Raw genomic sequence first — 24,123 nt, 5'->3', positions numbered from 1 at the left:
CCACATCATAACATCTAAGCCAATACCATTAATCTAAGGGTTGAATCAATATGCATTTGATATCGTTTTATTACATTTCAAAAATCCTATGGACAAAGTGAATTTTATAAAGAGTCATAATCAGTTTCATCCCTCCCCACATACTTCTAAAATGGATTTTAGAGAAATCGCTCTAAAAAATACATTGTTCTTTTATATCCTAATAAACAGAGAACCCTAACATAACCAAATGTTTAGTCCTGCTAACATTCAAGTCTTTACTCCATCAAACATAAGAATAGCTGCTCTACCCCTAATCTCCCACAAACCCTCTGCTCCAAACACATTATTCACACCCAAGAGAAGCCTAACCAGCTCCTTTCTGCCTCTGCAGTGACCTAGACACTGCTAGTCACTACAGCTCGAAACGACTGTAGCATTCATCTCCTGTTCCTCTTACTAGGCTACCTTTCTATGTATCTGTCCATCCCTAAGCTCCTGAAAAGTCACTCCTTTCTTTGCCCAGGGCCTAGTGCAGTACAGACAGATAGTATATTCACAATATATGTTTTTGAGGATGAACTCAATGAAAAAGAAATCATTATACTGTGAAGGGATAATCTGGGGGGTGGGGAGGGAACTACTGAGATATAAGCCAATTGTCCCCAAACTAAATGATCCCAGACTAGTCAGTATTTACAACTAATTAATCTACCATTTCCTTAAATATTGTCAGATGTTATTTCTCAAGTGTTTCAGCTTCTAGTAGCCCCTTTCTACTACCAATGTGTATTACGACACTGAGGTTTTATGATATAACGCACCAACTGCAAAGGGCTGTGGGCCACTACACTTGTAATGGAATATGCCTTAGCACAATGCTTAGTTTCCACATAGACTAGATGCTGGGAAACAAACAAACAAAATGCTTTAAGCCTACTGAGTTATCGATTCATCAAAATTGTTCTGAGAGGCTACCTCGTGCCAGGCTAATCTGAGTAATAGGGATACAGCAATGAGCAAAACAAATGCTGGCACAAGAAGAAGAATCTCTGTTTTCATGGAGCTCTCATTCTAATTTTATTTGAGAAATACAAGTGAAAGAAATAACAGATAATATGAAAAGCAGAGATAAGTATTCAGACAAAAAATACAAAGCACGATAAAAGAACAGAGAATAAGAGGAGTGTTACATTAGGGTAGTCAGAGCAGCTGTTTCTAAGAAGCAGACCCTTGAGCAAAAGGAAGCATAAAGTAGGTCAAGATATGAGCCATGTAGATATCCGAGGGGCAGATAGTCAAGGGAGAAGAAGAAGAAAGGGCAAGGCCTTGGAGGCAGGAGTGGATTGGCAGCTTTCCAATGAGCATGGGCACCAGCATGGCTGAAGCAGAATGAGTGGTGTGGACGAGGTCAGCAGACAACATCAGATACCCCCCTACTTGAGAAGCAGGCAAAGTCCCACAATACAGATAGCACACACGTCCTGAAAAAGGCAGTGAAGACAACTAATTATGAATAGCTCATCTTTACCAGTATGTACCGTAACTTATGAAAAAACGAGATAAGGTTTCTGAAATTATAATGTAAAAATCTGCAAATCAGGGCCGGGCTGAGAATTCAGCAGCCCGTCTTCAGTGACCTCACAGGTTGATAACGGAGAAGAACACATAAATGGACCTCCGAGGAAGAGGCTGTCCAGCCTGGGGCCAGCAGAAAGGCCAATCCCGAGCAGACCTCACAGGGACCCTCCCAGAATGGGGGCTCTAGAGAAAGGAGGCAGGGCCTGTTCTTGACAGTGGCGTCACCATGTACAGCTAACAGTGATAGCTTTGACAAAACTACAGCAACAAAAACAGATAAAAAGACTGAAAAAGGAACGAAATCCAGTTCAAGCCCTCAGAATAATTTCTTAATAAAAAAGCATCACAAGCAGCCCTCAAAACATAAATCTGGGGCCCATACAACATGACGGCTTCTGACGCTAGGACCCCACTTAAACTCCAACACGGGGTTGAGTTTCAACTCAACCCGGTCAGTAACACTGTAAGAAGGAACCAAGACACTCACCAATTCTCAGTATTATACTTTCAACTCTGGCCTGCCAGCCATGTTCTTTCCATTACCCTCTGTATTAGTGCTTTAAGGAACATACCTTTATCTTACATTATTCCTTTTCCTCTCATTTCCTTGAGATCAAGGAGAAGGTATATTAATTAAAGACAAGGCTTTACTTTTGGATGACATTTCAGTTCTAGTTGGATCAACCCAATCTACACTGAAAAATGTCAAGTCATCAGCCCACCCATGACTTAATCTTTATTTTAAATATATGAATGCTGAGAGGTATGCAGTTAAGGAAGGATTCCTGGAAGATGTGCATTTTTAACCTGACTGAAAATTAACACCTCAGAGAACTAATATTTTTATCAAGAAATCCAAACTGAGAAGCCGTATCTATCCACTAACTACTTAACAGTCAATTTTCATTACAAATAATTCCTAAAAATTCTGGAAGTTTATCTAAACTACTTCAGAGATCCTGTTCTCTTAATCATAAAGTATCATTTAAAACTTTGTTTAGAGATCTCTAAATATCTGTGTGTTCTTGGTAATCACTTGCTTTCAATATTAACAGAATGATTTCACAGTCTCTTAAGAAATGTTTAAGCTAGTTTGGAATTACCTTCGGTGGCCATTAAAATTAGATTCCTCTTGCTGTTCTCCTGCTAATGCAGCACTGGCATGCCAATGTCCACGTGAACGTTTACAGCGAGACTGATGGAGCCCAGGTGTGAGGGCATCCCGGCTTCCATATGTCAATATCCCTCCTTACATTATAAGCTGATCCATAACTCTGCACTACAGTTACAGTAGATGAAACATTGAAAGAGTAGTTTGGTTTCACATGGAAACGGTTACCAAGACAAACCTTCTTGCAGGATGGGCTTCCAAGTATATTAAATCATAAGAAATTGTTTCAGCAGCTGGGTAAAGCTGAGTGTACATAATACAAGACATCTGGTTGTCTGTGCATTTTCAGTTCATTTAAAAAGTATAAACACATTAAAACACTGAAATGTCTGATATATTACAACACTGTCTGCTTGCTCCCCAAGAGTGTTTAGTGGCTGGTCTAGTCATTGTACTCATGGCTTATATACTAGCTAAAGGGATTTATAATTTCAATCTCCCTTAAATTCACTAAGACATTTTATCAACAAAGTGGGGGGAAGTACTCATTTAGGAAATATACTGAATTGCTGGTATTTGTAAGGACATAATGCAATGGAAGTGATGCTATTTTTAAAGTTAAATCAGAAACACATGAAGCATCGTACATACTACGACAAATAACTAGCAAACAACGTATGTGTTCCCCTGCCGCATCTGACCCTATGTAACAGAAATCTAGCCACAGCGGCTTAACCAAAATAAGGGTTAAAATTTTTTTCAAGTAAGAAGAAATCCAAAGATAAGCAATCTAGGGTTGCTGTCACAGCCCCACAATGCCATCAATAGCCCATGCTCCTGGGGCACTACCTGCATGCGGCACTCATCATCATGGTTTTAAGATGGCCTACGTGTTGCCTCCACATTCCAGGAAGGAAGAGGAGAAGGACAAAGAGCAAAAAGCTGAAGGTACACATGTACTTCTGTTTACATGTAATTGGCCCAAGCTATGCCACAGGGCCACATTTCAGGCACATTCAGTTCTCAAGTTCCCTGAAAACTAAGCTGGGCACATACTGCCCCCCACCCTCCAAACTATATCGGAGATCTGTTGAGAAGGAAGGTGAGAAAGGATGTCAGGCATGCTAAAAGCTGTGCCTGTCAGAGGAGTCCCACTTGCACAGGACACTGTCCCCTGTGTCCTTCTCTATTAGTGACTCCTCAGTTGCCTCAGTACCTCCCAGGCTGTACGTCACTAGTCCAAATCACAACAGGGTTTTGTGGTTCTCATTTCTAAATCTGTATTATAATTGTGGATGCTGCACTTACACACAACAGAGGCCAAGAGCCCATTTTCTCACAAATTCCTGTCTTTCCTTTTCAACCACAGGCAAATAGTACATTGCCAACAATACCCCTATGTAGACTGAGATTCTATGATGATAAAAATCTACTTCTTTACTTAAAAAAAATAATTCCTTTAAAATATGCATTCTTAACAGGGATGACATCACTCCCAAGAGGGTGAAAACTGGTTCTTTGAGGTGAAAAACTTCATAGATATTATACTGATTTGTGGCCCTCCAGGGCTACAGTACATAAACGTATTCAGTGTATCGGGGTATTCAGATTTCATTAGGGGGGAGAGGCAATTAAGAAAAAAATGCTTAAAGGGAGCCCTCAGAGAGAAAATTTAAAGGAAAAAAAAAAGGTTGAGAGCAACTGCTTTAAAAGTTACAGACATTTTGCATCATGCCGGAATTGCATTTAGTTGCAGTGACAGAAATCCAGTTACAGTAGCATAAACAAGTAAGGGTCTCTTTTTCTCACACGAGAAGTCCAGGGGACGACGTGGGGAGGAGAGAGGGGAGTTGAGCAGCTCAATGGCATCAAAGCAGAATTTTCTGAGTCTCTTGGCTCATGGTGCCAAGATGGCCACACAGCTCAAAAGACTTTGTCCTCATTCTAGACAGCCAGAAAGAGGGCTGTCAGGAACAAAAAGATAGGCCGCCTAGCCAAGTGAGGTCCCCTTAAAGAGTTTTACTCAGAAATTTCATTAGAGAACTTCCCCCTCCATCTCACCAACCACATCTAGCTTCAAAGGTGGAAATGAAAATCTGACCTCTCCAAAAATTGCCAGAGATAAAATCAGGAGGTAAGGAAGAAGGGGGTAAAAATAATGGGTGAACAACTAGCAGTGTCTACAACTAGCAGTGTCTACCACCTACGAATTAGATTCAAATTACTTTTCTCTTAAATCCTTGTTTACAGAGCTCTATAAGATCTCTCATTACAGAGATTAATCTAATTCTGTGCCTACCACATGCTTAATATTGCTAAAGAGTTTGGTTATTTTCCCCCTAACAACAACTTCAAGTTCTTGTTTTGATGATGAACAGTCAGAATTGAAATATTATTAGGCAAGAGAGATAAAAGAACTCCATGAATGCACAATCTTTCAAAGGCATACATAAAAGTGCTACACCAGGAACCACGAACTCTTCAACATGATCAAGGACCATCTTCAATGTACAAAGATAAAACAAACCCTGGTATAGCCAGAACTTACAAGAGTGGAATATCGGTGATTAACTGCATCAAACAGCAGACTAATTCTTCCAAAAGATCTTCGGAGTCACAACCTGGTAAGACACATAAAAAGTTTGTTAACAAAGAATAAAATAGAATGGAGCTGTTTGGAAGTTCAGTTTTCATTCCTCATGAAAATAAAAACAGTAATTATTACATAAACTTAGACATTAATGTTGACCTGTGAATAAAATACAAATCGTGAGCAAGTTAGCATCTATTCTGACCTTCACCTAGTAGAGGAATTCTGGGCACCAGTCTTAAATATATAGCTTTTACGGCTTAAAGGTGTCTTGTAACTCCTGTAGGCCAGTCGTTTTCAAATTTTTTATACTGTACTATGTTTTTTTCAAATGAAATCTTATACTAAAGTCAAATATGTAAAATACATTAAAAAATCAAGCTGTTCTAGCCACTTTGTCTGAATTAGAAGTAGAGTTCCATCTTCCCTCCCCCCCTATAAATACCTGACCTTGTCATTGACCTTCTTGATAGGCCTCCAAGAACCCTTTCTGAACCTGTGAGGGCTCCACAGACCACAGACGGAAACCGAGTCAGAGGCCCAACACCTCTTTTACAGACAAAAAGCCAAAGGTAAAACGGATTTCCCAAGTCACAGAGGATGTAAGTGGCCAAGGTAGGCTGTAGATCACCATCCCCACGGAAATGCTCCTCTGTCCCAAACTGCTCTAAGCGCCCTTCGAATTTCCAAAGCCCATCAGTATCTTCTGTGACTTCTGGCTTTGAACACTGACACCTACTCCTTCATGAAATTCTTTCTTCCTTCAGTTCCTATGACACTTTACGTCTAACCTACTTTTCTTTCTATTCATTCCCAGTACCCACTTCCTCAGAATACCTTTCAAACTATCATCTTCCCCAGAGTTCCACCATCGGCTTTCTTCTCTTCTCCTCACTCCTTATGTTCTCCTTTATCAATCATCCCTTATATGCCAGTGATTCCTACATCTCCAGTTTTCCCTGGCCTCTCCACTGAACTTCCTATCTGTAGATCCGATTGCCTGCTGCCCATCTCCACCTACATACATCACCAGTACTCAAACTCAACATGTTCAAAACTGAACTCATCTTTCCCAACGCTTCAAATCCACTTACGTTTTCTTTAGTCTCCTTTTTGGTGATTGCACCAGTTAACCCAAACCCTAACCACAGGCTACTACTCTGTTATTCGTCTTTTCTATAACCAATCAATCCCAACGTTCTCTCAATTACACAGTCATCTCTCTCTTACTTCCTCTTTTCTGCATTCCTAGTCATGCCTTTGTTCATTATATTTTATCACCTCAGTTCAGTTAAATGAGTTTACTAAATTAAAACTTATTCCTGAACTTCCTTAAACCTTCCCACTAGTATTCCTACCTCCAATTTTACTCCTCTCCAATCCCAACCCCAGATTGCTGTCAGGGAGACCAAACTAAATTCCATCCTTTCACTCTCCTGGCTTAGATCTTTTCAATTACTACGTATCAGAAAAAAGCTCCAAGCTCCAAAGGACAGTATGCCAGACCCTTCAAGATACAGGCCCTGCATCCCTTTCTACCTTCATCTCTCACCATCACTCCCTTCGTAATTTACATCCGAGCAGAACCAAGCTACCTGATACGTGCCATTTTATGCTTCCTAGAAACATTCTCTCTGCTGGAACACCATCTGATGATAAAAACCTAATTTCTTAAAAAGCCAATCTTTATCGATCTTAACCGTCCTCAGTCTTCACCTCCTCCGGAAAACCCAACTCTCTTGCCTCACCATGACTAAAAATAATCATGCAGACCGCATGTATGCCTTGGGCATATGTCCTTTACTGCATGTATTGGTTACGGTGTATCATAATTTCTCTCTGTATGTAAGGAGGCCCCTATTGGACTCTGTATTTCCCCAGGATGATGACTGACAAAGCGCTTGACACCCGATGCACTCCCAATACATGTCTGCTGAACTGAACCCAAGTGTCTCAGTACAAATCTAATGGTTATTTTCAAAGTATCAAAGCACTTGGAGCCTCAGAAAAAGTTTAGCAATTTGTTTTAGACCATCGTTAGCACCTGGTAGTCAGAAATTATGAAGCAATTCCTTCCTTCCTTGCCATAAATAGCACCGGCATAGTAACTCTCTGAGAGGTGAGTGCCAAGCTTGAAGAGAATATTAAATCCTGATGAATACACCAATCAGTGCTAAAAGAATACACAACAAGAATCAAGTTCAACAAGCACATTAAATCTCACTCTAAAAGAGAGAGGCTTAGCTCAACTAGTAAAGAAAGTAAAATACGGAAATAAGTCACATTTGTCTCTGAGGTTGCACCATAGAAGTAGATCTAAAACCCCTCTCATCGCCCAAGCTGTCCAACATAACCTACGTGAGTTAACACCCATTCCAACAATCTGATTTGTTGGCACATAATATATATTCACTAGAGCCTTGGCTCATCCTACAGAATGTAGTGACCCAGACCCCGGTAAGAACATTTATAATCACTCACTGAAAAAATAAAAATAATAGTAATAAAAAATAAAATAAAATAATAAAATCATTCACTGATTCCCTAAAAAACATTTCAGACCAAATGAGTTGGCCAATTTAAAAACACACCCCTGTTCAGCTAAGCAGCTAGCACAGTGTTTTAATTACAGAAGGTGAAGGAACAAGCACTCAGGACCCACAGGTGGTGCCTGATTGTTTTTTTTTTTTTCTTCCAGGGGTGTAAACACATCTAATTTTCAAATCTTAAAATGGCGACAAGGATTCTCTATTCGCTCCTAAATGCCATCCAAATCATGACCTCAGCCAAGTTTACAGTTAGGTCAATTAAGGAGTATATTCACAGCTTTGTTATCAATCTAACATAATAATGAAAATGATGATAAATATATTTCATGCAAGTAAAATGTAACATATCAAGTTCAAAGCTCTAGCAACACAAAAGACATAACAATAAACAATTTCTAGTTAAAATCACTGACAACTTCCACTTACTAAAAAAAAAAAAAAAGAAAGAAAAACTCCCACAGAATATTATATTCTTGTTTCTGGGCTAATCTAGAAGCAAATAATTGCATATCAAGTGAAGAGTGACAGGATTTGACTGCTTACCAGGTTTGACATTAAGCAAGTCACTCACATTGCATTATTTTCCAAGCAGTATTTATATCACTCAACTTTCAGATGTGGCCAAATATCTTCCTTAGTTCCAAGAAAAATAAGTACATATAAACTCACCTGCCAAAAATTATAGTAACACTCATGCATTTCTCACAAGAAAGATGATCTTAAAAGTCCTTGAAATTTTCAGGTCAATGACAAAGTAAATTGAGGTTCTTTGAGCAAAGGACTTTGCGGAGATTTGGTGTGTTTACTGTATTGGGGAGTTTACAATCCAGAATTTTATCTCCTGAAGAGTTTTAAATTGCCTCTATAGCTCCAGTCAACTATTTTGGTATTTTAAACGCAGCTTCTGGACATAACATTAATAGCTAATATTTATTGAGAACTCTCTACCCTTGGAGAGGCACTGTACTAACTATTTATTTCATTGTTTACTTCATGTTAATCTTGACAATAACTCTTAAATAGGGATGATTAGCATCATCATTTTACAAATGAAAAATGGCTCAGAAAAGTTAGTTTACTTACAGTAGGGGGCAGAGCCCAGATGGGAACCCAAAGCCAGACTCTCAAAGTAAGGGGGGGAAAAGACCTGAAAAATTATTTTTGAAGATCTGTTTCTATACAAAGATGGAAAAAATCCAGTCGACCAACATATGTTTTTCTCAAGATCCTAAATACAAACCCCTCAGAAGTGAGTTCTATGAGCCATATTAGGGAAGAAATCTGATATACCACATATTAGTTCACACGTCAAGGTGATATATTATACATTCACTAACACATGCTGGAAGTCCTTGACTTAAATATTCAATTTAGAAGTAATCTCAAACAATGAATAAATATAAACTATTAATATAGGTATTATGCAGAACAAGGTCACTGAAATCCCACCCTTATCCCTGGGGTTCGCCCACTTTTTAAAACCCTAACCCCACTTCTCTGGGCCCCTTGAGCATCACCAGAGGAAGAAGCAAAGAAAGACAAGATGACATTTACTGTCCCTTCCAGCTCTAATAATCTATGCCTAAAAGTAAGCTGTGGTTCCTGTTAGTTCTTTCTGTTCAGCGCCCATTCAGTACCATATGCTAAGATACCATGCTGTTATTTTGGCCTTAAGGAGAGGACCAGGGAATAGTAAAATGCTGTCATAATCAAATATCTTCCATCACAGTGGGAGGGGGAAAAGGGAAAAAAGATTTTAAAAAACACTCACGAGGAAGGGGAAAAACATGGTTGATTTTAATGAGGTTACGTGTAGTTATTAATATTGAAAGGAATGCTAAAACACAAAGAGCTAATCTTTGTTGTTTTCTTTGCATTCAAAGTTAAGCTGTTAGCTTCTCAATGTTGCCCAATAACAGTACTAAAAACTCAATCAAGAAATAACAGAGCTGTACTCCAAAAACTGGTCAATAGTGTGCCTGAAAAATTTAGAGCAAACCTGACTTCTTTAAATGGAAGACATATAGCTAGTTTACGTTTACTATAAACATATTCAGAAAACCATGGTAGAGTCTGTTATTGTCCATTTTAATTGTGAAGCTACTATTGGAATTACTATTCCAAAATACTAAAAATCATATTTAAACTTCTAATTTGCAAAATCAAATCTGCCTCTGTACATTCATCATAAATTAAAGCAAATGGACCCCCTCTCTTCTAAAAATAATATTGATCTACATTTTAATGCATTACAATATTTATAAGCCTGTGTCCCACACCATTCCAATAAAATCTGCAATAATTCTGGTTGTCTGCTATAACTGTGGTCGAACGGAAATGTTTCTAATTATCCTCAAGGATAATACATTCTACCAGCCTTCATTAATAAAATGTGCCTATTAGTAAAGTTTAATTGATTTTGTTCCACAGATAACATAAAAGGAGAGAAGAGAGAGATCACCTATTATTATATGCTGAAAGAACAATTTAGGAGCTCCTAGAAGCATTTATTTTTCTGCAAAGACAGATTACAAGTCTTACACGTTAAATATTTTAAAGGAATAAATCCATGCGTTCTTTTTTCTCTGAGACACGTTTTTCAGCTATGTTTACTTTTTTGCGTTACTTATCTATATAATGAAGTTAATCTCATAAGTTTTATATTAAGACAACAGTAAACAAAGCAGAAACCACTCACACACAAACCCCCACCCCCACCCCCACCCCCACCACACAATTTCAGGTTTACCTCTTTCAGCTACAGCCTGTCCTGGCCCTAGCAACTAGCTCAAGCAGAGAAGAGAGAGCAGTGAAGCCCTGCAGTCATGGGAGCGAATCTGAAAAATCCAAGCTAGCTTCAAAGGAGAGAGATTTACCTCCATTGCCTCTAGAAAATGAATACACCACAGTTCTTGAAGGTAATTCCAGCGAGTTTCAAAAAGGTTTTAAGCCAGAGGGGAATGGAAAGAATATTGGTTGTGCTGGAGAGGTGCGATTATGGATTTTGTTTAATTTCCACAAATTGCCTATCTCATGTAATTTTTTTCTTCTGTTTTCATCTTTCACATAATAAAAGTATTTTCAGCCGTTTGGGATCCTTGGCTCTCCATCTCCCTGCCAGAGGGAGGCAAACGCTGACGGAAGCTCTGCACACATAGGTACAGCGTGTCAAACGGTGGTTCCTGCGGGAGAGTTCCAAGCTATTTCATTGAGGGTCACCCAAATGTCAGTATCTCTAAGTCTCTTCCCTGTTTTTATCCATTTTGTACAGAAGAGTATCCACTAATCTTCTGGCAGGAAAGGGAGTGGGGTGGGTAAAACCCTGGTGCTAAGATTCTAGAAGCCAAGCTATCTCTTCCACTTGTGGTGCTTTTCTCTTAACGCCGTTTCTCAGTATGCCACCCTTCCACTGTGCTGGGAGCTCCCCAGAAGCCCTTCACAGAGAACAGATTTTAGAATTAAACTGGAGAGGGGCTGGTCTCCTAACTGCACAGCAGAGAAGAAGATCTGGGGTCTAACTGCTTCTTTCCACCAATCCTCTTGGTTGTTTGCCTTCTGACACACCTGGCATTTCCAACTCCTAAGCCTTTCCAGGATTCTGTGACAAAAACTGACTTTTTTCTGAAGTTCTCCAACCCTGAAAGCATGCACCTTCCAGCTTTCAGTGATCAGCTAGGTTTATTACTACTCAGTTTTCCAACTTGCAAAATGTTATTAACATTGTACTTGCAAACTGTTGTTAAGATTGCATCCCTTTTTGGCCCTCTTTAACCTAATAATAAATTCATGACTTTTTGTAAGTCCCTTACTGATATTTTATTGGGTTTTAGGAAAAAGCAAAGATAAACAAGTATGCTGAATCCACTATGCCTGAGAGCAAGTCTTACAAAATAACAATTTTCTGAAATAAATTTATACTGAACTATTTCATACCAAAGAAATGTATTAATAGTTAAACCAGCCTTTTACCTGGACTTGACAAGTCCCGTGTCTCTCTTCTCCTCTCCACAAAGCTGTGCTGACTGGCTACCACGCTCCTCAGGCCCATATCCATTGCTCTCCCCAGCTCCTGGCAGGTGCCCTGCCCGCGCCTTCCTGGCCCTCAACACCCACACAGCTACCAGCTCGGGGATGTAGGGGGTGCGCTCTTGCAAAGCAAATCTAGACTCTCTCACTGTGTTCTCGATCCAAGCGCCTTCTCTCTGGACCTTCCTTTCAGCTTCCCCCCACCTCCCCTGCTTTTTTTGCTTCTATCTTCAGTCTCAATCTCCACAGGCTTCTCCCCTCATTAAAAAATTAAAAAATATATATATAAAAGAAACTATAATTTCCTTCTACTACCAGTATAGTGGAGTAGTTACTTTAAAGGGCCCTCCTGTACAAAACAACTAGTGCTTGGCTAAAATACACTTTTTAGTGCACTGATGAGCTTCCAGAAAGTAAAGGAAATCACCAAGGACCCCAGCACCATAACCAAAAAGAACAACCTCAAGCGAACAAACTGTGGTTTGCCTCCAGAGTAAAACACTGAGCAATAAGCAAACTAAGGGGAGGGGGACCCTAAGGATGAATGCTAATACAAAGGCAATACTGGGAGACTACGCCTTCAGCCATTAGCAAGAAAAGGAAGCTGAATCTGAGATGCCACATTAAGTCAAGAACCGCTGAAAGAGGCTGAAGTGGCCTCAATGATGCAGTCTCTGTATCCCTTATTTGGGGCCTCAGATTAAGATGAAAATCAACCTCATCAAATACATGAGGAAACAAGCCAAGCCACCATAAGTGTTTGCAGAAACTAACAACAGATTTAGACCCCCTAAGGACTTAAAATATTGGATTTATGAGATACAAAATGTAAAATAAATATCAGTTATTACCTGGGCAAGACCGGGGCAAAATACCAAGACAGGAAAGGAAAACTCCCATTGAGGGCAAAAGGAAAACAGAAACAATTTTGCAGTACTTCACAGCTTTGCCTAGGGCTGGCTTTGTCCCCACTGACTATTCTCAAAGGCATGGAATGAACAGTGGAAAGAGTTATCTGCATGATGATACAAATTCTCTCTCGCAAACAATCTATTACCACATCATATACATAGCCTTTGGGAAAATGTTCAAATATGAATTCCTCACAAAGTTCGATTGCAAATTGAGAGCTTACTGAGAGTTGTGTTACCCTCATAAAAGGGCTCCCCTGAATATGTCAGCAGTACCCATTTCATTGCAGTAATATTACAATGAATTGGAAAACTTCAGTATGCTGTAAGAATCCAACAATCCTAACATGTCTCAGCTGACTTTGCTCAATTGTTTGCAGGTGATTCTCTACTTCTGTAGATTCAGCCTTCAAGCAACCTGTACTCCTGTGTATTATCTAGCCCTAAACAGTCCTTCACACACCTAATTCAGAGATTCATATATTAATACTAGCTGATAAATGGATGTTTTCAGCTACTGCATAGTAAGGTTCCACTTTTTCCCACCCAACAGCATCTGTACAATCACGTAACTTTACTACGTTTATAAACAGTAAAAAAGACATTGGTAGAAAATATAACTTACACTATGTGATAAAAAGCAGAAACCTCAAACTAACAACTTATAAGCCTAAGATGAAAATGATTACATATGTCAAAAACAGCAAGTCTTTAACTTTAATCTTAAAAAGATATTCACTGACTTGAGCTGGTGGATCAACAGAAGGCTCAATTATAAAAAGAAAAGAACAAAATTAAAAGAACGTGTATAAAATCCTAACCTGCTAACTCTGTACAAAAAAAAAAAAAAAAAAAAAAGATAGTCTTCTCAGTACACAGGCAGAATCACCCATCATCAGATGTCACATATGACTGTCAGTGAGACAACCAGCCTGATCGTGTGGCTGTGGTTGGAAGTCTCATTTTGACACTGCCTCTACATAGGCTACCGAGGATGTCCAACAAAACCATGTTTCTCAAGCTCGGATATGAGGGGGAGTCCGGGTAGAGAGGGTACTCTGGAGGACCTTCGGCCCCAAAACAAACACAGTGTATCTCTCAAGTGCATCAATTTACTCAACGGCAAGCAATGAAAAATACTTTTATATTAAAATAAATACTGTATTAAATAAAGTGTAATACATGCATAATTTTGTGACATAATGCAGAACAAAGTGCTGGGTTTGCAGATGAAGGTTGGACTATCCTTTCAGGCCCTATGGAGATAAACATGAACTCCATTTTTACTTCTAGAACTTCCTGGAAACATTTGCAACTCCTTAAGCAGAACTATTTTTTTGGCACTGTTGGTCCCACAGAAACAACGCCTAGCATTAACAAAACTAACACATGCAACACACAATGCAATTAAAAGCTCCAACTATTTAAACAGCTGTATATAAACACAGAATTTTATATTATTTAATTTTATTTATATACTGTATATAAATATATAAATACATAAATAAATAATGATCAAAGTAGGAAATTAAACATATCCATGTCTTAAAACTCAAAATCAATGCATAAAGCTCTAGGTAGGCAAGGAAGCCTAATGAGGGCAGAGGTAAGTTTTGAAAAATGAACACAGGAAAAACTCTGGAGCAACACTGCCTTTGCCCTCAGAGGGAGAGGGGTAGTGCGAAGGGGAGATGCAAAGCACTGCATTCCCCATATTTCGTTTGTTAATAGTCCCATTTTCCCCTTTTACTTTTCAGGTTGTAAGTTTTAATGCTAAGAAATAAAGCATGGGCAGTTGATAGTGAAAACTACATGCCCTCCTAACTACTGGGAAAAAAAAGTCTCAGCTGTATGGAGAGAAAATGGTAACCTTTTCCTGTATTTTCAGAAAAAGATGACACATTTCAGCATCATAAAACTGTCCTTGAAAATGTTATTTCTGATCAAGTAGTCCCAAAGACACCTAGACTCAGAGGCTGTTATATCCTGTAAAAGTAACCTTTAACACTTATAGAATCTGTGATTCTTACTGGTTGTCCCCCTTAATAATGTATTGCCCCTATTAATGGTATTTAAATTGACATCTGTTTCCTGAAAGGGATACCTGTGATTTTATTTGTATTTTCCATACGTATGGAAGTCAATAAATAAAAGCCTCAATCTTTCTGGCTCCTTTACTTTAAAAAAGAGAAAAAAAATAAGTCTTGGCTCATTTAAATTAAACAGGAGAAGAAAGAGTGACAGTGTCAGGCCATTTAAAAATGAAAATTATTATGAGAGGAAAATGGAATTTTCAAAATTATACTTTTATTCCTCAAATTTTATGCTTATGTTACACATTCCATCCCCAAAACATCTTTAAAGGCAATACTTACTGTAACTGCCAGATTTTTCTTCATAAGTAAAATGAAGTTGTAATTCCTCCTCTGACATCTCACAAATGAACACTTTCAGCAAACAGCAAATAATAAACAAAGCATTGTGAGTCTGCCAAATGAAGATGTGGCTAGAAAGGAAAGACCAAAATCACACAAGAATCAATATATAATCGTGAGCATAATCAGTTTATTTCTAGTCCATGATTTCTTCATGATTTCTCAACTACTTTACCCATTCTGTTTGTAATATTAGAACAATGTCCATATCCTTTAATGGCTCATGATTTATAACACTGGGCCAGTATTATCTATTACAGTTTACTTCGTATTTCATCCTGTGTACTTGACATAGTGAGTCGACTAAATAACAATATTTTCCTTTAGGCATGACTGCTCTTTGCTCTTAAGTTTATAGTTGGCCACACACAGGCATGTCCAAGAAAAGAAAGCTAAAAAATAAAAATATATATATAGTAACATAAACATATGCAAATACACAACCAAAATTTTAAATGGAGCCTCACCAGCAGCACAGTACAAACAACACTTGTTATTTGTATTAATAACCATGAAGTCACAAGAAAAATTTTCATTGAATTCAGTATAATTTTGAAACCAAAGCAACAATCTTTTAAGAGATCGCCATCCAAAAATGGTTTTTAAAAAAGCTTGAATGCATAAAAGGTTAACTTTCCATTGCAACTAATATAAAACTATAACATCTAATCTGGACCTTCTTTAATCTAATACGAAAGAAATAAAGGAAACAGATGTGAAATGAAATAATACACAAACTAAGTCATTATTCAAATTAGGGATGACCAGCAGTGATAATGGGGGAAATTATTAACTTTTTAGTAATAATTACATCCCTATTAATCTTCTTAAATAATACATTTCTAAAGATTGTCTAAAATGCTGAAATCAAAGATTCCAGAATTTATAACCTCACCCCAATGACTTGAACAGCAAATTAAAACTTTTTGTTTATTTTTTTCCCTTAATAATGAGAATAATTCTTTTATAGCTTTCAAAAGACCATAATCTATTTCTATCAATAGATGGAAAAACTCTTATTATTAAATATAAAGAAACATGATTTAATCAGCCGGCTTACTTCTGACATTCTGCTGAAAGTTTTAGTTCTTTGGTTCTAGAAAGGAAGACCTTAATTAATGCACCAAGGTTTCCTGTTCGAGGATTGTTTTCAACTGCAAGAGAAAAAAGGGTTTTAAAAAGTTAAAATTAAGAATTGAAATCAAAGTGAGCATATCATAATGTTTATAAAACCAAATGTCAAACTGAAGTTGCTCATGGATCAACCTTATTGTCAATCTCACATCTGAGGAGGAAAAGCAAGGAGAGAAACTGTGGCTTGGTCATAATTCTTTCTGAACAACAAAAAAATGATTTACAAAACAAATGATAGAAACAATGGGAGGAAAATAGCCCTCTCATCCAAAATTGTAAAGATGTAACAGTCAGCATACACACACAATTTACACACACACATATCCTTCTCTTTAGAAAAGCAGATGTTAAAAAAATTTCAAGAATTGATCACCAATATCCCCAGTACATAGAATATAATAAACTGTAAAGTAAAACTGTTCAATCACAAATTATTCTGATGAAAAATAAAAGACATAAAGAAAGCAAAAGACACATAAAGAAAGCAATGTGGCCAGTGGGGAGCCATTTGATCAGACAAAATTATAAATAATTTGCTAAAAACCTTTTTCAAGTTTAAACAACTGGCATTTCATTCAGCGAAGCCAGCCTAAAGAACTGAGAGAAGACTGTAATGGGAATCAGAAGATCTGGTTTCTAGATCCAAGTCTATAATAACGGAATATTGAACTGTAGACAAATTACTTACTTCTCCAACCTCAGTTTTCTCATCTGGAAAAGAAACAACAGCTAACATATATTGAACACCATACCCTAAGTGCTTTACACGCATTACCTGATTTCATCCTCAAAACCACGTATGGCATCAGCACCATTTTACAGATCCTCACCTATAGGCTGTTACTTGCTCAAGGACACATCCTTATCTACTATCTCAAATCCTTGGCTCTAACCTATGCTATCCCAACCCCTATAATCAAGAAATTGGACTTAAGGAAACTATAACGGTCTATCAGGCTGCACAGCAAGACATGGGTGACAGTTAATTTTGTGTGTCAACCTGACTAGGCCTCAGGATGCCCAGCTATCTGGTTAAACATTATTTCTGCGTGTGTCTGTGAGTGTGTTTCTGCATTTGAAATAGTGGACTGAGCAAAGCAGACTGGAGTGCCCAAAGTGGGTGGACATCATCCAACCCACCGAAGGCCCCAACAGAACAAAAAGTCAGAAGAGGGTTGAATTCTTTCTCTCTGCCTATTGAGCTGAAACACAGATCTTCTCCTGCGGTGGACTGGGACTTGCAACACTGGCTCTCCTGGTTTCCCAAGTCCTTTGGACTTGGCCTGGACTTTACACCATTAACTTTCCTGCATCCTCCAGCGTGCAGAAGACAGATCGTAGGGCTGCTCAGTCTTTATAAGCATGTGAGCCAATTTCTTCCAATAAATCTCATTTTTTATATATATATCCATCCATTCCATTGGTTCTGTTTCTCCAGAGAACCCTGACTAATACATCATAGAAGCACAGAAGTCAAGAATTCATCTTAAGGGAGAGACCATTTAGTCAGAACCTTTCATTTTACTGTTGGAGAAAAAGAAGCCCCGAAAGGTTAAGTCATACCTTAGTGCCCAGTCTTTTCACTTTACCAGTGGTTTTCAAACTGTGAGATTCTAGAGTTCTGGATATCTGTTTCATTTTTGAAATACATTTTAAACTATTCTGAAAACCGGAAATGCAAATACTCAAAACACATTGGCTTGTGCTGCCCAGCAGAATTCATTTATATGCAGATCTGAGAATTCTGCTTTTGCATCTCTGTGCATATAACTGAACTTCTTGAAAATGTGTCCAAGACAGGGAAAGATGGAGTTTTCCAAAATTTGTTTTTCTTTAATCGAGGCCTGCACATATATTCTTTTAAAAAATGTACATAGGAATAAGTACAACCATCACAGCATTCCTGCTTTGTGTTCAATAACTGCCAAGTTAACTCCGTTTGAGGGTCAATGCAAGTAACGGCATTAAGTTTCTCACTGGGACAAAGTTGTAGCACCTTGCTATTCCAAATTCGGATTATGGACTAGGGGCAACAGTGTTCCCTGGGAGCTTGTTTGAAGTGCAGAATCCCACATCCACCCTACACCTACTGAAGCTGACAATGCTTCTCAAAGTGTAATGTGCGTGTAAATCCCAAGGAATTCTTATTGAAGTTTAAATTCTGCTTCCACACGTGGGAAATGTGGCCTGAGACTCAGCAGCACTAACAGTGTCCCAGGTGATGGCCACTGCTGCTGGGAGAACTCCCACTCTAAGTAGCAAGGTGTAACATGTGCTGTGCATTAGGGCACGTCTGGTCCAGCTTCCATGATCAAGACTAGATATGTGGTTAGACATAGATATTGTTACAGTTTCACTTTGAAAAACATTTCTTACTTTCAAGTTTTGGATTTAATTTAATGAAAGAATATCCTGAGATTTCAGGATAAACTTTTTTTTTTCATGTATAATCTTTAAATATATATTTTTTACTTTTTAAAAGATTTTTATTAAAAAGGGTAAACTTTAAAAAAAAAAACAGTTAATATTTGCGAGTACATCTCTGAGTGAATTAATGTTATCTAGCTATTGTAAACCAAACAAAATATTAAAACAAAGCGCTGAGGTGGATAAGAGTACAACCACAATTCAGAATCTCAACTACACAATCTTATGTTGGTTCATTCAATGTCCCCTTTATGAATGAATGACTTTATAAGTAATTGTTTGAACTTAAAAATTGTTTTTAAAAAACAAAACAAAAACCTGCTGTTGAAAAGAACAACCAGACTATTAGATTGATGTTATTAAAGCTCTGTGTACCTTTTTCATCCATCCATTCATTCAGCACATATTTACCGAGCTACTTATGTGTACCCAGCACTGTTTCGGGTACAAGGAGATACTCACTGTCTTAATGGAGCTAACATTCTAAGACAGTTAAGTTTCCACAATGTTCTTATGGACAAGATGCAGATGGAGCAATAAATTAATAAAAGTAAATATGCTCAAAGATGTTTCAATAATACACAACGGTAGGCTCAATATTTTAACATCCCTCAATGGAACTGAACAGAATCAAACTTAAATGGTAAAAATCAAACGCTGTACTGAAGTTGAATGAGCTTCAGAAGCCAGGGTAGGAATGGGGGATAGCTAACAAGAGGCAGAAAAGCACATGGAAATACGTAGACTATAGAATCTGACTAGGTTCAAATCCCAGCTCCTCCACTAACTAGCTATGTGACACCTGGCAATTTACTTAGCATTTCCACGCCTCCTTTTCCTCATCTGTAAAATTAAGATAATAGTACTTAAGTAAAGGAAAAATAACTCATTTGACTCGAGAGCTTGGACTTGTGGCAATCTGCTAACTAAAGTGGCTTTTGTGTAAAGAATGGAATTCTGCCATTTTCATAGGAGTTCTAGCAAAGTCTGCGTAGCACTCACACAAGGGTATCATAAAGAGGATTTCCATCTGGGGTGAGAGGTTGGACTTGCTCCCAGTCCCTGAAACAACCTTTCCCAACATCTCACTAAAATACCCAAGAGCCCAACAATCCAATAACCAATATATAGAGGAAACACAGAAGGCAGAGACATGTTAATGATCTACGGGGATGCAATCAACAAAATTTACATTGCGGAAAACGCTACTACCCACTTTCTTTAACTGTAATAATAAACTGAGAGGGGGGACAAAGGACACAGAGACAAATGCAGGAGGAACCTAGCTATGAGAAGAATCGTAAAGCTATTATCAGCCAATAATAATGCAAGCACCTCATCTGGTTCCAGATTCAAGCAAGCTGACACAATTAGAAATTTGAACACTTGGGTAGATATTTTTTAATGTTAAAAATTGTTTTTTAATATAATAATGGAATATTTTCCTTTAAAAAAATCCTTATGAGAGACATACTAAAATATTTATGGAAGAAATGATATGATGTCTGAAGTGTATGTCAATTTAATTATATGAGGATATGCTTTTTGTTTGTTTGGAATATACTTTTTATTTGTGCAGTTTTCTGTATATATGTCATACAGTGCAATAAATGGGTGAGAGATACAGATGAAACAAGATTGGCCATGAGTTAAAAATGATTGAAACTGAGAGATGAGCATATAGGAGTTCATTATATTATTCTATTTGCCTTTGGGTGAGTGTAACATTTTCAAAAATAAAGAATTTTTTTAAAAAAGATTTAAAAATAAAGTACCCATGAAAGCATACAAAGTCACAAAAAATGCTGAATGAGGACACAGTTAGCCCAAAAAACAGGAAACACTTCCACAAACCACACATTTCATAGAACTGAACTAAAAATTTATTTGGTAATCTGTGGGTCATTAGCAAACCTAACTGCCTGAAACTGTCTTTGAGGAAAAAGCCTCTCTCTCTTATGGTCGACCCAACCAGAAAACTTATGTTAATCCTCCTACTATATAGATAACTTCCTATACAGATTCAGACGCTTGGCAAGAAGAAGTAACAAAGCCAAACACAGAATGACGTAGGCTGGAGGGTAGAGGTAGGACAAAATGTTGATTCAAATGCTTGATCTGAGGATTTTATAATTCCCTCACACTCTAAAACCAAGGAGTAGGAGTAATAGAAGGTCCCATTAAACCACGCATACCTGCACAAAATAAAAACCTTCTTGGGTTCTAGAAATGAGGTTAAAAAATAGCACCAGCATGCCTTCAAGGTAAAATAACAGCAGATTCAACCAGCACCTACAGAAGCCACACAGGAACACGGCTAATAAACACACCCTCTCTGGTAACAAACAATGTGCCTGCCTTCATGGGTGCTCTCTAGGCCCTTTCCCTGCTTTATTTTTCTGAAGAGTCATTGTTACATAAAATACATGCATTTATTTATGGCTCCCCCACTGAGAAAGATCCATGAGGTCAGGGACCTGGGTCAGTCTTTTTTGTAGTTACACCTCCAGCTTACAGAATACAGCCTGCAGTGGCTCAATATTTGCTGGCTTAACAACAAAATAAGGAAAAGGTTATGCTGAAACCTCGGTAGAAAAGCTGAATCAAAACTGTCAAAAGAATTTTAGTACACAAGCATCATCAGTGGAAAATAGGAAAATCAACAACTTAGTTTTTAGAGAAAAAAGAAAGCCCCTGGGAAAAGCAAGCATAATGAAAAGAGAGCACTCTGGCATGCTGGATAAACTAGTAATGATTAAAAAGAAACTAAAAATGCAGTAACAACTAAAAGGTGCACTAGAATCTTGAAAGAGAACTGTAATGTATAACACAATGAATCAAAGCTATAAAGGAGGAGCTACAAAGAAAGAAAAGAAGAAAAAGATAAAGAAGGCAAAGAACAGAGAGATCCAACCTCAGTGGTACAGGTGATGCTAAGTTGGGGAAAAAGAAATTAAAACAAGTAAATCAAAGACATAATTACAACTAAATCAAAGCCATAACTAAAGAAAACTTCCGAATTGAAAACAACCTTACTAAACCAATAAAAAGACCTCATCAAATCACCAGCAAAATCATAAAGAAAAAAGTATAATGAGAAACATTTAATCATAATCACTAAAGGGAAGAGTCTTGTGAACAAAGAAGGAAACGGAAATTAAGGTCTCAGACTTCTCAGGTTAATACTAGATGTCAGAAAAGACCAACTCCTACAGAGTTTTGAGAGAAATGAGGAGTAATGAAGTTTAGGTACAGACAAGTTATCTGTCATTCTTGACTGACTCATGCACATGGAAAAAGAATCCAAGGAACCCAATGGAAACAGCAGTGGAGAGCTAAAACAATACAAACATGTCAGCAGCAACCTGGTGCTGGGGAGGCAGAATTTACTGTTGAAATTAACTCCCACCAAATTAGAGGGATTTGGTTACTGCCTAGGACTGGCCATCGACATCCCTGAAGAGCAACACCTGAGAAGTAAGAATCATATCTCATAAATAATGACTATACCCCAGGACTCAGGAAAATCCAGTAATACCATTGTTTCCCAGAAAATAAGACCTCGCCGGACCATCAGCTCTAATGTGTCTTTTGGAGCAAAAATTAATATAAGACCCGGTATCACCTCACCTCACCTCACCTCACCTCACCTCACCTCACCGCACCCCACCCCACCCCACACCACAAGACCCGGTCTTACACTATAGTAAAATAAAACCGGGTCTTATATTCATTTTTGCTCCAAAAGATGCATTAGAGCTGATGGTCCGGCTAGGTCTTATTTTTGGGGAAACAGGGTAGTAAGTGGAGACCCAGAAGGACCGGAGAGAAAGAGGAAGAAAAACTACCTGAAAAAGTTGTGGAAAACAAATCCTCCCTATATTTCTCAGTGTTCTTGTAAAAAAGGCCTCACCTCCTGGGTCAGGGAAACATATATGCTATAAAGTGAGAGAATGTCTGCTTTCACTTCTAGAAACATTTCACATACCATAAGGATTAGAACTGTAGCCGCATGTTTAATAAAACTTCTCTTATCTCACCGAAAGTCTCACAGTTACATCACAAGATAAGCACCTAAGCTGACTCCAAAGATGCAGGAGAGATCAGAGCATTATTTATCTTCTAAGTATCTATATTTCAAGGAGGAATGAGGACCCAGAACTTGGAGACACCGTTAGGTCTAAAAGCCAACACAAGGAGGGAGGGAGGGTATCTGGCACCTGAAGAGATTTTATTTACATTCCAAAGGGCTGGAGTAAATAGAAGAGGGGAACTGCTAACTCCTTCCCTTTTATAAACAGGAAAAAACATTCTACCCCTACCTACTCACGTAAAACAACTAATCTGGCTCTCACAGCGCTGTCCTGGCAGGTAAGACCTAAGACAAAGAGGGACCAATGCACTTACTAATTTTGAGATATTTAATAAGAAATCTGTCTCTGATACAGAAAACTTTGTGTGTGCATTCAGGGGAAAAAATTAATAAAAATGAATATACAAAGCCCAACAAAAATAATGACCACAAACTGCCCAAAATTGATGAAAAACTTTAATGTATGCATCTGAGAATATCAACAAACTCCAAGTAGAATAAAAAATGAATTTAAAAACATTTTTAAGGTAAAGAGAAAATCTTGTAAGCAGCAAGAAAAAACAACCACTCATCATTTACAGGGGAGAAACAATACAATTAAATAGCAGACTTCCCATTTGAAAGAAAGGAGGGCAATGGAATGATACAAAGGAATAAAAGAAAAACAAATGTCAACCAAGAATTCTGTATCCAGAAAAAACTCTCCTTCAAATATGAAGGCAAAGGGAAGGGTGGTAGGCAACTTTACAGTGGAGAAACTTGACAAACACAACTCTAGCCAAGTAATCAAGGTCAACATCATCAGTGATAGCTCATGTTAATAACATGTACCCCTGATATGATGCATTAAGAACCTCTGTGGTCTTCTTACAGACCCACAACCCCCGTGTAACCATAAGAAAAACATCAAACAAACTCAAATCAAAGAACATTCTGAAAAATACCCTACCAGCACTCCTCAAAACTCTAAAAATCATGAAAAATAAGGAAAATCTGAGAAACCGGTGCAGACCAGAGGAGGCTAAGGAGACATGGGACTAACTGTAATGTGGTATCCTGGATGAGATTCTGGAAAAAGAAAAAATATTAGGACAAAACTAGTGAAATCTAAGTAAAGTGTCAAGTTTAGTTATAGTAATGTATACACGTTGATTTTTTAGTTGTGACAAAGGTACCATATTAATGTAAGACATTAATAATAGGAGAAACTTATGAGAGTTACATGGGAACTCTCTTGATATAGCTTCTCCACTTTCCTGTAAATCTAAAGCTATTCTAAAATTAAAG

The 24,123-nt window shown here is 37.9% G+C and overlaps 1 protein-coding gene across 3 annotated transcripts in view; it reads right to left on the bottom strand.

Annotated features, from left to right (window-relative positions):
* Positions 1-24,123, bottom strand: part of DYM (dymeclin) — a 275,896-nt gene that overhangs the window by 211,614 nt on the left and 40,159 nt on the right. For all 3 annotated transcript variants that reach the window (XM_081078951.1, XM_081078952.1, XM_081078950.1), the window contains exons 4-6: positions 16,243-16,336; positions 15,123-15,253; positions 5,220-5,292 (exon numbers count right to left, since the gene is read on the bottom strand). In XM_081078951.1, coding sequence (XP_080935077.1) covers positions 5,220-5,292; positions 15,123-15,253; positions 16,243-16,336 — 298 coding nt within the window. The remainder of the gene's footprint in view (positions 1-5,219; positions 5,293-15,122; positions 15,254-16,242; positions 16,337-24,123) is intronic.

This window comes from Rhinolophus hipposideros, assembly GCF_964194185.1.
Source record: "Rhinolophus hipposideros genome assembly, chromosome: 17".
Classification (NCBI taxonomy): Eukaryota; Metazoa; Chordata; class Mammalia; order Chiroptera; family Rhinolophidae; genus Rhinolophus; species Rhinolophus hipposideros.
The sequence above is the reverse complement of the archived record's forward strand: the minus strand, read 5'-3'. Positions and strand labels throughout refer to the sequence as shown.